Raw genomic sequence first — 10,349 nt, forward strand, 5'->3', positions numbered from 1 at the left:
GCATTTGTGAAGCCACAACACGCACTACCTTGAGGCGGATGGGCTACAACAGCAGAAGACCCCACCGGGTACCACTCATCTCCACTACAAATTGGAAAAAGAGTCTACAATTTGCAAGAGCTCACCAAAATTGGACGGTTGAAGACTGGAAAAATGTTGCCTGGTCTGATGAGTCTCGATTTCTGTTGAGACATTCAGATGGTAGAGTCAGAATTTGGCGTAAACAGAATGAGAACATGGATCCATCATGCCTTGTTACCACTGTGCAGGCTGGTGGTGGTGGTGTAATGGTGTGGGGGATGTTTTCTTGGAACACTTTAGGCCCCTTAGTGCCAATTGGGCATCGTTTAAATGCCACGGCCTACCTGAGCATTGTTTCTGACCATGTCCATCCCTTTATGGCCACCATGTACCCATCCTCTGATGGCTACTTCCAGCAAGATAATGCACCATGTCACAAAGCTCGAATCATTTCAAATTGGTTTCTTGAACATGACAATGAGTTCACTGTACTAAAATGGCCCCCACAGTCACCAGATCTCAACCCAATAGAGCATCTTTGGGATGTAGTGGAACGGGAGCTTCGTGCCCTGGATGTGCATCCCACAAATCTCCATCAACTGCAAGATGCTATCCTATCAATATGGGCCAACATTTCTAAAGAATGCTTTCAGCACCTTGTTGAATCAATGCCACATAGAATTAAGGCAGTTCTGAAGGCGAAAGGGGGTCAAACACAGTATTAGTATGGTGTTCCTAATAATCCTTTAGGTGAGTGTAAGTAGGGTTACAAACATTCCTTACAAACAAATTCCAGTAGCTTGGATGGATATTTTAGCTTTCTTAATTTCCCATCTAATTGATGCTCTTGTTAATTGCACTAAATTAAAAATGCAAATTAGTGACCAGATCTTTGATTAACTTACACAAGTTCCTTGTTGGTTTGTTAATGTCCTCAAAGATTTATGATGTTGATGTTCTTGTACCCATAAAACACCAAGAGACACAATAATTAATCTTAAATGCTAAAGGACTTGCCTTTTAATTACTCTTCTTCTCCTCTCTGTAGCATTGTAGCATTTGGACTCCTAAATTCTAATTGGTAAATGTATTATAATACACAAATTACATGCTAATTAGATGCAAATCTTTTATGCATTTTAAAATTAGCATATGAGCTAATTATCTTTCATTAAAGCTGGCTAATTACAAATTTAAGGAGGACCTTAAAGGAGAATTGAACATAGAGCTTTCCTTTGTGCAGACATTGTTTTCTATTCTAATTAGTAGAATTTTTGAAGCGTTGACAAAATTGCAGATGATTTGTATTTGAATTTACACTTGTAGAATCAATTGTACAATCTGGATTATCTCATAAAAATATTTAGACAAATTCAAACATGCTCTGATTTATTTTACGTTAAACATTGAAAATGCCCTTTCCTAGTGGTTATCGTGTGAATGGTAACAACAAAACATTGCCAAAGGCAGATGAAATCCTCAGAACAGCTGACCAACTATTATCAACTACATGTGTCTGAACAGGTACGCCAAATTAATTCTTTAAAACTGAATTGAACTTGGCATTAAAAGTAATGCATATCTAAGTGCAGAGGAGAAGTCCAAATTAATAGAAATGCCAATCATTTGTCTCACAGGAGTTTTGCTGTCCACATAATAGATATGATTCTTACATCAATCAGCTATTAATTGCTTTCATGTCTCATATGATGAAAAGACCGCTAAGGGGCATAGACATTCTTAAATGGCTTTTGAAACCCATTTTTAACGACTTTTGTTTAAAACGCCCACTTCAGTTTATCTCTGATATCTCAATATAGCCTTTCTGCAATTCTTACTTAAATGTCTCCTAACGGTAATGGGCTACTTTGGTAAGACAGTTGACAGGACGACTTCCAACATAGGCCTATTTGTTAACAGTGAGGCGTATGAATGTGATTGTGGCAGGGCGGAGGGCGGGGCCGGGTCGTGAGCTCTCTCTCCCGCCCTGCCACAGTGATTTGATCCAAAGCATAATGACTGGTTAACACAACAATACGGTTGTATTTGCTTTACATTAAATACTAGGTACTTAACATAAACAAACAATGAACAATTTAACAGCACTTATTAATATTGGTTATATTAATATTGGTAAGTTTTACATGTTAACATTTTTAAATGCATTTATGAAGTAAGATTATCTAAAAACAAACAAATAGTATTTTCATAATGCTTTTAAACGTATTGTTCTTTGTTAGTTCGTGATGCCTAATGCATTGACTTCTGTTAACAAAAAGAACCGGTTAAACTTTATAAGGTTCCATTCAATTCAATTAAGTTCCATTCGTTAACCGTTAATGCATTAGGTATCATAAACAAACAAGTCATATATTTGTTACATCGTTTAATAATCTTTGTTAAATTTAGTTAATAAAAATAGGGTACAATGAAATTTAGCTTTTTTTCATGGTCACATATTGTATCAAGGTAAAATAAATATATGTATTTTTATTGAATATTGATGGAGCAACATAATTTGTGTGAAACGAAATAATAACAGAAGGTTGTTTCGATAAAAATTAAGATTTTACCCCACACCTGGGGTAAAAGGCCCCTAGGGGGTTTAAAGTAATATATTGTAGATGTAGGGGATATAATAGTGCAAAATTTGTCAACTATAATGCAAATAATTTTGAGACACCAAGATACTTTTTTGATTAACCAATTAAGATGATGCTTAAAATAGCTACTTCAGAAAAAATAATAAAATAAAAAAGTTAACCATAATTACAATTTCAAACTCATTTGGCATTTTATTACATCTCAAGTATTCTATAAATAAACTAATCTCTATTATGATTGGATGAGCCAAAGTGAGCCCACTTTGAAAATATTTCATAATCTTTTCCCCCACTTTAGAAAAACAATGTGTCTAATAGGGGCCTTTTGCCCCTGCAACAGGGGGGCTTTTTGTCCCCCAATACTATCCTTTCACTTATTGTAATTTTATTTGTTATAAAATCACCTTGAACATAATTGAAAATGACAAATAAGTATTATTGTCTCAAAATAAATGTGTTAATTTCAGGGATTTTCATTAGCTACATAAATTTGCAACATTTTACAAATATTAAAATGAGATCAAATTGCTTCAAAATCAATCTTTAGACGACACACAATGATCTCATGGATCAGGAAAATTTTGCAGTGCATAGTGAAAAGCAGGTGTTTAGGAAAGTACTGTGGCATTTTTTGTTGCTATTTAGTGTTTTGAGAGAAAATTAAATCAATGGAGCCCTTTAGCCCCACGTACCCTACAATTGTTCATTATTAGTTCATAGTGCATTACTAACTGATAAACTAATAAAACCTTTGATTTTAAATATGTATATGTTGAAAGTAACATTAACTAAGATTAATAAATGCTTAAGTATTGTTCATTGTTAGTTCATGTTAACTATGCCAAAAATTTGAACCCTATTGTAAAGTGTTACCAGAGAACCTTATTGTAAAGTGTTACAGACAGTGGTTTTATTACTATATGTACTTCGGCTATAAATAGTGTGCTAAAAACATTTTTTCAGTTGCTTACAAATTACTTAGTCGATAATGTTTTACAACAAACACAAAAGTCCATGTGCCAACGTATCTAAAACCATGAGGTGCAATTACTGCACAAACACAAGAATGACCCTCTACAAATGTGCATGATTACAACAAATATGACGGTACAATGACATATTTATAAAAAAAAAAATGTATACCCTTTTCTCCCCAATTTAGAATGCCCAATTCCCACTACTTAGTACGTCCTTGTGGTGGCGCAGTTACTCACCTCAATCCGGATGGCATAGGAGAAGTCTCATTTGCCTCCGCTTCTGAGATCATCAATTCGTGCATCTTATCACGTGGCTCATTGTGTATGACACCATGGAGACTCCCAGCTTGTGGAGACTCATGCTACTCTCCGCAATCTACGCACAACTTACCAAATGTCCCATTGAGAGCGAGAACCACTAGTCGTGACTGCGAGGAGATTACCCCATGTGAGTCTACCCTCCCAGCAACTGGGCTAAATTGGTTGCTTAGGAGACCTGGCTGGAGTCACTGAACATGCCCTGGATTCGAACTCGCGACTCCTGTGGTAGTAGTCAGCGTCAATGCTTGCTGAGCTACCCAGGCCCCTCAAATAATTTTTTTATAATTTTAAACAATAAATATTCTGAATTTAAGGTCATTATTGCATGTTCTTATTATCTGAAAATGCTGTGCTAAGTAAGTGCAGGCCATTGCTGCCTTCTGCAGCAGAATATTGTAAATCTCAGGGCCAGAAGTGCCAATGTTTTCAAATTATTTGGTAAAGTCTGGCCTTGAGCTTCAAGGTTAAACAGGTTTACATGAGAGCAAGAGAGCCCAGAGTGATGTAATGTTTGTTTTGAATTCCTTCATCTTTTTCTGTCTTAACAAATACATTTTCCACAAGAACTAAAGCAATGTGCCTTGAACAACATGAACAGGATGAAGAAAGCTTAAGAGAAACTAAATGACAATACACAGGCAGCCCTTTATTTGATAAACATCTCTGGCAAGCATTTTCTTCCACATCATTTTTGTACAAGTTATACTGTTATATAAAATCAGACATCATATTTACAGCAGTTGCAATTAATATGTAAAAGCATGCATAAGAGTAATGTTTGGCAAGGTGATATATTTTTTCAAAGCCAATATTTTTGGGCCTCTTTTTTAAAATCCTTTACTAAGTAAAATAGTGTTATTTTTGGCATTTGACATTATCTATTTAAAGGAATAGAAGAATGGTGTAAGTGTTAAACAAAGATAGGCTACAGCATCACAACATTAGTTGTATGTCATCTACTCAAACTAAATACACATGTTTCTAAATTCATGTAAAGACTTTAAACAAACAAAACTTTAGTTGTGCGGCAAAATACTATAAATAGCAAGCCTGTAGCCTGCATTTCATTAGTTAAAACTGGCAGTGCACTGGAGGCAAATATAAAACTAATTCAAATTAAATGTGGTAAGATCTCTTCCAAACTGCCAAATCAATCACCACAAGCTGTTCAACCATTTCTTGGATAAAGAGGGGTTTAAAAGTCTAAGACCACTATTGAGAGACTTGCATATTCTTTTCTAATTGAATACATGGTTTATTACGAATTGTATTATCATTATAACAATTTAAGTGGAAAGTTGAATTGAAAAATGTACATGAAGTTTAGTATTTTGCATAATCAGCTAATTGGGAGTGCTCTTTAATATATAAAGAAACACAAACCTCTAACTACACATTATTTCAATATAAATGTATAGCTTATTAAGAAACACTTTATTGTTAACTAGTATACTTGATAATATAGCAGCAAAATTAACAGTACTTCCAGTATAAGTCATCAGTGGAAAATAAGTTTTGCAAAAAAAAAAATTATTTGCAAAAACTTTAAAGGATTCAGATCTCTTTTTTGTTCAATTTAGTTGTTACAAGTTGTTTGGTTTTGTTACATAGTTCTTTTATGTAATGTTTTGAGCTTGGCAGTAATGAACATGACTAACGCACAGTATCGGATTTGGATCTGGCTCGTCGGACCGATACCCGATCCATTTAAAAACCTGATCCTTATTTTACTTCATACAGTGTCTTTGTTATTTTCAATGCAGTCTCAGACTTTTGGACCCCATTGTATATGGCTATTTAAATCAAAATATACTATAATATGTTGCATTCATTTAAATTCCTTTCTCTAAAATAGCAATATATGTTTTATATAGTTCATATAAGTAAACAAATAATTTTCAAAAGCACATCTAAAAATATAAAGCCAACACTGTCAAGTCACATTAACAAAAAATCCATTATTTTGAAGCACCATATGTGGCTCTAGATCTATTTTGTTGAATTTGTTCTGGTTTGTAAATACAAATATGCTGAATTACTATGATTTCAGAAGTAGTGCACAAAGACAAATAATACCACCCCAAATACACGGCATAACTAAATCAGTGTCTCTATTTGCTACAGAAAAGTAGATGCCCAACTCAAATCCCACCAGAATGGGAGTGCAAACACAAAATGAGAGAATTTAAGTTTATGCCATATTCCCGGTAAAGGATGCTGGTGCGATAGTGGCTTGGCCACTGCTGGCCTTCAGAGATTTGTGGCTGCTGACACTTGTGGGCATGTGTGCAGCTCGGCCACTCCTGCACATGGCAGTGGGGGACAGGAGGGAGGGAGAGGAAGGGGAGGAGGAGGAAGAAGTGGAGGTTGGAGAGACAGAGGAGGAGGATGAGTGGGGGCTAGAAGAGGATGAGTAGGAATAGGAGGTGAGGGAGCAATTTTGAGTCTGTGAAGGAAGGGTTAGGGTTTGACCTTTAGTCTGCCCAGGGGAACGAGGGCTTTGGACAGAGTCCTTTGAGGGCAAGAAGGATCTACAGCTGGGCCAGCTCAGACTGAGACATGGGATAGAGGACTTAATAGAGGAAGAGGTTTTATTACTAGGCCTAGTCATGTTCGCATTAGGAGCACGGGTAGAGCTATGTATAAAGGCTGGGATCTTAGAAGCAGGTAAAGCAAGGGAAACATGATTACTATCCCCACCAGCTTTCATAGCACTCCCGTTAGCCTGCAAACAAAGATGCCGGAAGACACGGAAAGTCAAGTAGGATAAAGTCAGGTAACATGTACATGAAACTATAGAGCCCTATATTGCATAAAAATACTCAACAGTTGAACACCAACAAAAAATATCACTCTTGTTACAAAAAGGCAAAATGTGGATCATGTTGTTTTTCTCTTTTGTTTTTAAACATTAAACATTAAAGAGAGAAAGGAGGAATCAGAGGATTAGGCACCAGACATACTGTATGATACAAAAGGTATCTGTTATAGGTGCTGTTATACTCAAAATGTTTACATTATCCAACATTTTTTAATGTAAACCATCAATCCCCAATCAGCACAGTTGCATTATACTGTAAGATCCTTTGTGTTTCTCTTAATGGGTGATTGGACTTAGATGACAAGCATGCACAGACAGGTGGTTTTGATGAAGTGTAGGGGAAAATTGTGACCAGAATAACAGAACACCATAGTGGATCCAAGTATGTCCACATGAGTCTTCATGCCTTAGCCATAGGCACCATTACACTTGCATCCCTACAGTAAAACTACCTGTCGGAATTGCCTCTGGGAGTCCTGGATCTTCTGGGGTTTTCCGGGTTTTTCCACACTCCCAGGCTGCTGGCGCGATTTGGGGGAAGAAATCCGATTTGATGCAGGGCAGTCACCAGAGTTCTGAAAAGATCCACAAATGAACAATGTCAGAGACACACTGAGGTGATTGACAAGCGCACGACAGAATAAGAAAAGAGATTTCAAAGATTTTTGATTTGCAGACATGATTAGGGACAGAAGAATACAGGCAGCATGCTCAAATGTACCACCAATTTCCCAAACCACATGCACTTTATTAATCCCATGACAAATCAGAGCCAGTCACTTGGACAGAGAAAAAGTTTATGGCTTCAACCTCTGAAAGTCTTGAACAATTAAAGTAGACAGAGTGGTCTGATAAATAAGAACATCAATCCCATCAAGACACCAAGTCCATAATCATGTTCACTGAAATCACACAGCCTTCAAAGCAGAGCTATCCCAAGTGGGCTCACTCGCAGACACCTAAAAAACCATATTCACAGTTGATTAAAGTCAGTGGTTAGAAAGTCAGGCCCTTAGAGCAAACCCAAGCCACCAAGGGGGGGGGGGGTCTGAGGAAAGAGACCTGTTTACTGCTGGAGCTGGAAGAGGTAGAAGTGCTTGAGGAGGATCGAGACTGTGTTTTAGGCCTCTTATGTTGGGCAGAAATGCTGGGTTTTGGCTTCAGAGGAGCTGGCCTTTCAGTGGGGCCGCCTGCCTCTGGTTCTGCTAGACTGGAAATTCTCTTTAACTTTGAGTCTTTGCGGGAGACTTCTGCTGACAATGCGGGCTCAATGTTGCTTATGGTGCTTTCTAGCTGCTTAATTGTCTGCTCAAGGCAATCTAACGTTTGATATGTGGTCTTCCGGAGCTCCTCGGTTCTTTCTTTGGTGGTCAGCAATGTGGCGGTCTGGCTTTGCATCGAAGACCTAGGTGTGGGAGGACTTGAGTCTGCATGGGTCTTAATCTCAAACCTCTTGGTTTCTTTGAGCCCAGTCATGGTTCCATCTGGTTCCTCTTCATCCTCATACACAACTACCTGCAGCGTCTTCTTTCCAGTTTTAGTCCCTGTGCGAAGGGCCTGGCCGATTGCTGCGAGCTGCTTCTTTGGGAACTTAAACTTGAATTTCTTTTTTGAATCTTGTTTTGTGCCATTAGAAGATTCTGTGTGGTCTTCATCCTCAACATCAACAGAAGGACTCAAAAATGAACTTTGATTTCGTAGAGGCATTGCATTACCAACACTACTAGTCCTCTGATTGTTTACCTGGTTCTCTGTCCTGCATGAGTCTACAACATAATTTTTAGGTGTTACCTCATCGACCTGACTCTGTGAGATTGTTTCCATTTCCTCTTCATTTTCTTCATCGATTCGTTCTTCTGACAGCACCCTCTCAAGCTCTTCCTCACATTCAAAGACTGTGGACAGTCGCTTGTAGGCCTGACAAATATCCATAGGCTCATCAAAAATTATTATAACCGGTTTCTTGTCATATCCAGAGTCCTCCGGGGCAGACACAGTTGGTTCTGGACCCACTTTAAGAGTCTGGACGTCCATGCCCTTGCTGTGGACCAGCTGTTGGTACTCTCCATTTGACAGAGCCTGTACTTTGGTTTTAGTAATCCTGAAGGCAATGTTATTTGGTGGAGGAGGACCTTCTTCTCCTGGGAGGTCTGGGCTTAGACTGGCCTCATCTATATATCTTGCCTCACCTCTGGATGACCTCATTATTGCTTGCTGCTCATTTTCAATACTGTCATTCTGCTGTGATGACCATGAAGCATCAGTGTTTGGCTGATGGAAAGGTGAATGAATCTGAGGTTTAACATTGTGAGGGCTCTTGCCAACAAGAGTAACTTGAACAGTGGTTGTACATTGTCCCTGATTTAATGACATCTCCTGAACAGGTGCAAACACTTGCTCAGATGATGTACGTTCTATCTGCTGCTCTGACTTCTCAACAGGTGTGAATTTCTCAGAGCTTTTGGGTACTACCTGTTTTAGTGACTTTAGAACCAATTCATTCTTATGCTCTATGGGGTTAATGAGGGATGCCTCTTTTCCAGCCGCAGGGCTGTCCTTGAAAGAGTTCACTGGGTCGGGTGACACCTGCTGAGTATCACTCAGTTTGCTTTTGGCCTCCTTGACTGAATTAAGTGAAATTATAGATAAGTCTGAAGCATTCACAGATGCAACATTTGGAGGACAAGTAATTTCCTCAGACTTCTTTGGGTCTTCTGCCCTAGAGGTGCTCTCACTTGATGTTTTTGCTGTTCCAGTGATGTAATATATGACCTGACAAAGAAATCAAGAATTCTTTGGATTAAAAAAATGAAATAATGATAAAGTAAATAAAATGTGAAAGCATTTTATTTAATAAAGATACCTCAAATAGGAAACAAATGTTATTTACCCCAGAGCTAGGTGATGCACAATCTTCCCTTACAGATAGCGATCCTTCCTCAGATGGGTGAGTGGTGGTCTGCTAGAATAGTTTGTTAGCACAGAGTTATTACATTAAACTAAATGTGTGACATACCTTATGTGAGCTTCATTAATATACCTTTTCAAATCAATTCACGACAACAATACTGAGACAATCATTAAAACAGACAAATGGCGCCATCTAGAGTTTAAGCATTTAAAATTCTAAAAGTTTGAGAACCACAGTACTTTATCAAGCATTATGTTAATAAAATATGCATTGAATGTGACTTCAAATGCTTGATTTGTGACTTTTTATATGCATTACTTTCCATGCAAAGATGTTTCGACAGTGAGAGAGACCTGTGTACAACACATGCTTTAAAAAGTTTTGGTCAGTTTAGATTGGAAACAAAATATGTTAGTGGAATTTGTAGAGACATAAGTTGATCATGAATGTGAAATATTTCCGCCGTTTTTACACCCATGAAACTAGATAGCAACACTTTTAACCAGAGGCATAGATTCCCTCAATAATCAAAACAAGGAAGTACAACCCCCCAATATTTATACTATGATCAATGGAGACATGTAATTTCTACACTCTGTAAACACCCCCCAATGACCAATAACAATGACCAATCTTCATGTCAAAATAAAATAATAGATGCCACACATCCACAAGAAATAAGGAAAATATAAATA

At 37.7% G+C, this 10,349-nt stretch overlaps 2 protein-coding genes across 4 annotated transcripts in view; both read right to left on the reverse strand.

The window, feature by feature from the left end:
• Positions 1-4,553: 4,553 nt before the first annotated feature.
• On the reverse strand, positions 4,554-7,173 carry LOC127644797 (putative protein TPRXL). Its single transcript, XM_052128177.1, has one exon. The coding sequence runs from the start codon at positions 6,630-6,632 to the stop codon at positions 6,114-6,116; it is 519 nt and encodes a 172-aa protein (XP_051984137.1). The 5' UTR covers positions 6,633-7,173; the 3' UTR covers positions 4,554-6,113.
• A 5-nt stretch (positions 7,174-7,178) lies between these two features.
• The window catches only part of LOC127644774 (sickle tail protein homolog), a 36,764-nt gene continuing 33,593 nt past the window's right edge, over positions 7,179-10,349 (reverse strand). For 2 of the 3 annotated variants that reach the window (XM_052128151.1, XM_052128150.1), the window contains exons 16-18: positions 9,634-9,705; positions 7,806-9,515; positions 7,179-7,318 (exon numbers count right to left, since the gene is read on the reverse strand). In XM_052128151.1, coding sequence (XP_051984111.1) covers positions 7,181-7,318; positions 7,806-9,515; positions 9,634-9,705 — 1,920 coding nt within the window. In that variant the 3' untranslated portion in view covers positions 7,179-7,180. The remainder of the gene's footprint in view (positions 7,319-7,805; positions 9,516-9,633; positions 9,706-10,349) is intronic. The other variant, XM_052128149.1, reaches the window with a different exon arrangement.

The sequence above is a fragment of the Xyrauchen texanus genome, chromosome 6, assembly GCF_025860055.1.
Source record: "Xyrauchen texanus isolate HMW12.3.18 chromosome 6, RBS_HiC_50CHRs, whole genome shotgun sequence".
Lineage (NCBI taxonomy): Eukaryota > Metazoa > Chordata > Actinopteri > Cypriniformes > Catostomidae > Xyrauchen > Xyrauchen texanus.

What these genes read in the sequence shown, in the direction of transcription:
- LOC127644797 (XM_052128177.1), bottom strand. Translation starts at nt 6,632, where the DNA reads ATGAAAGCTGGTGGGGATAGTAATCATGTTTCCCTTGCTTTACCTGCT.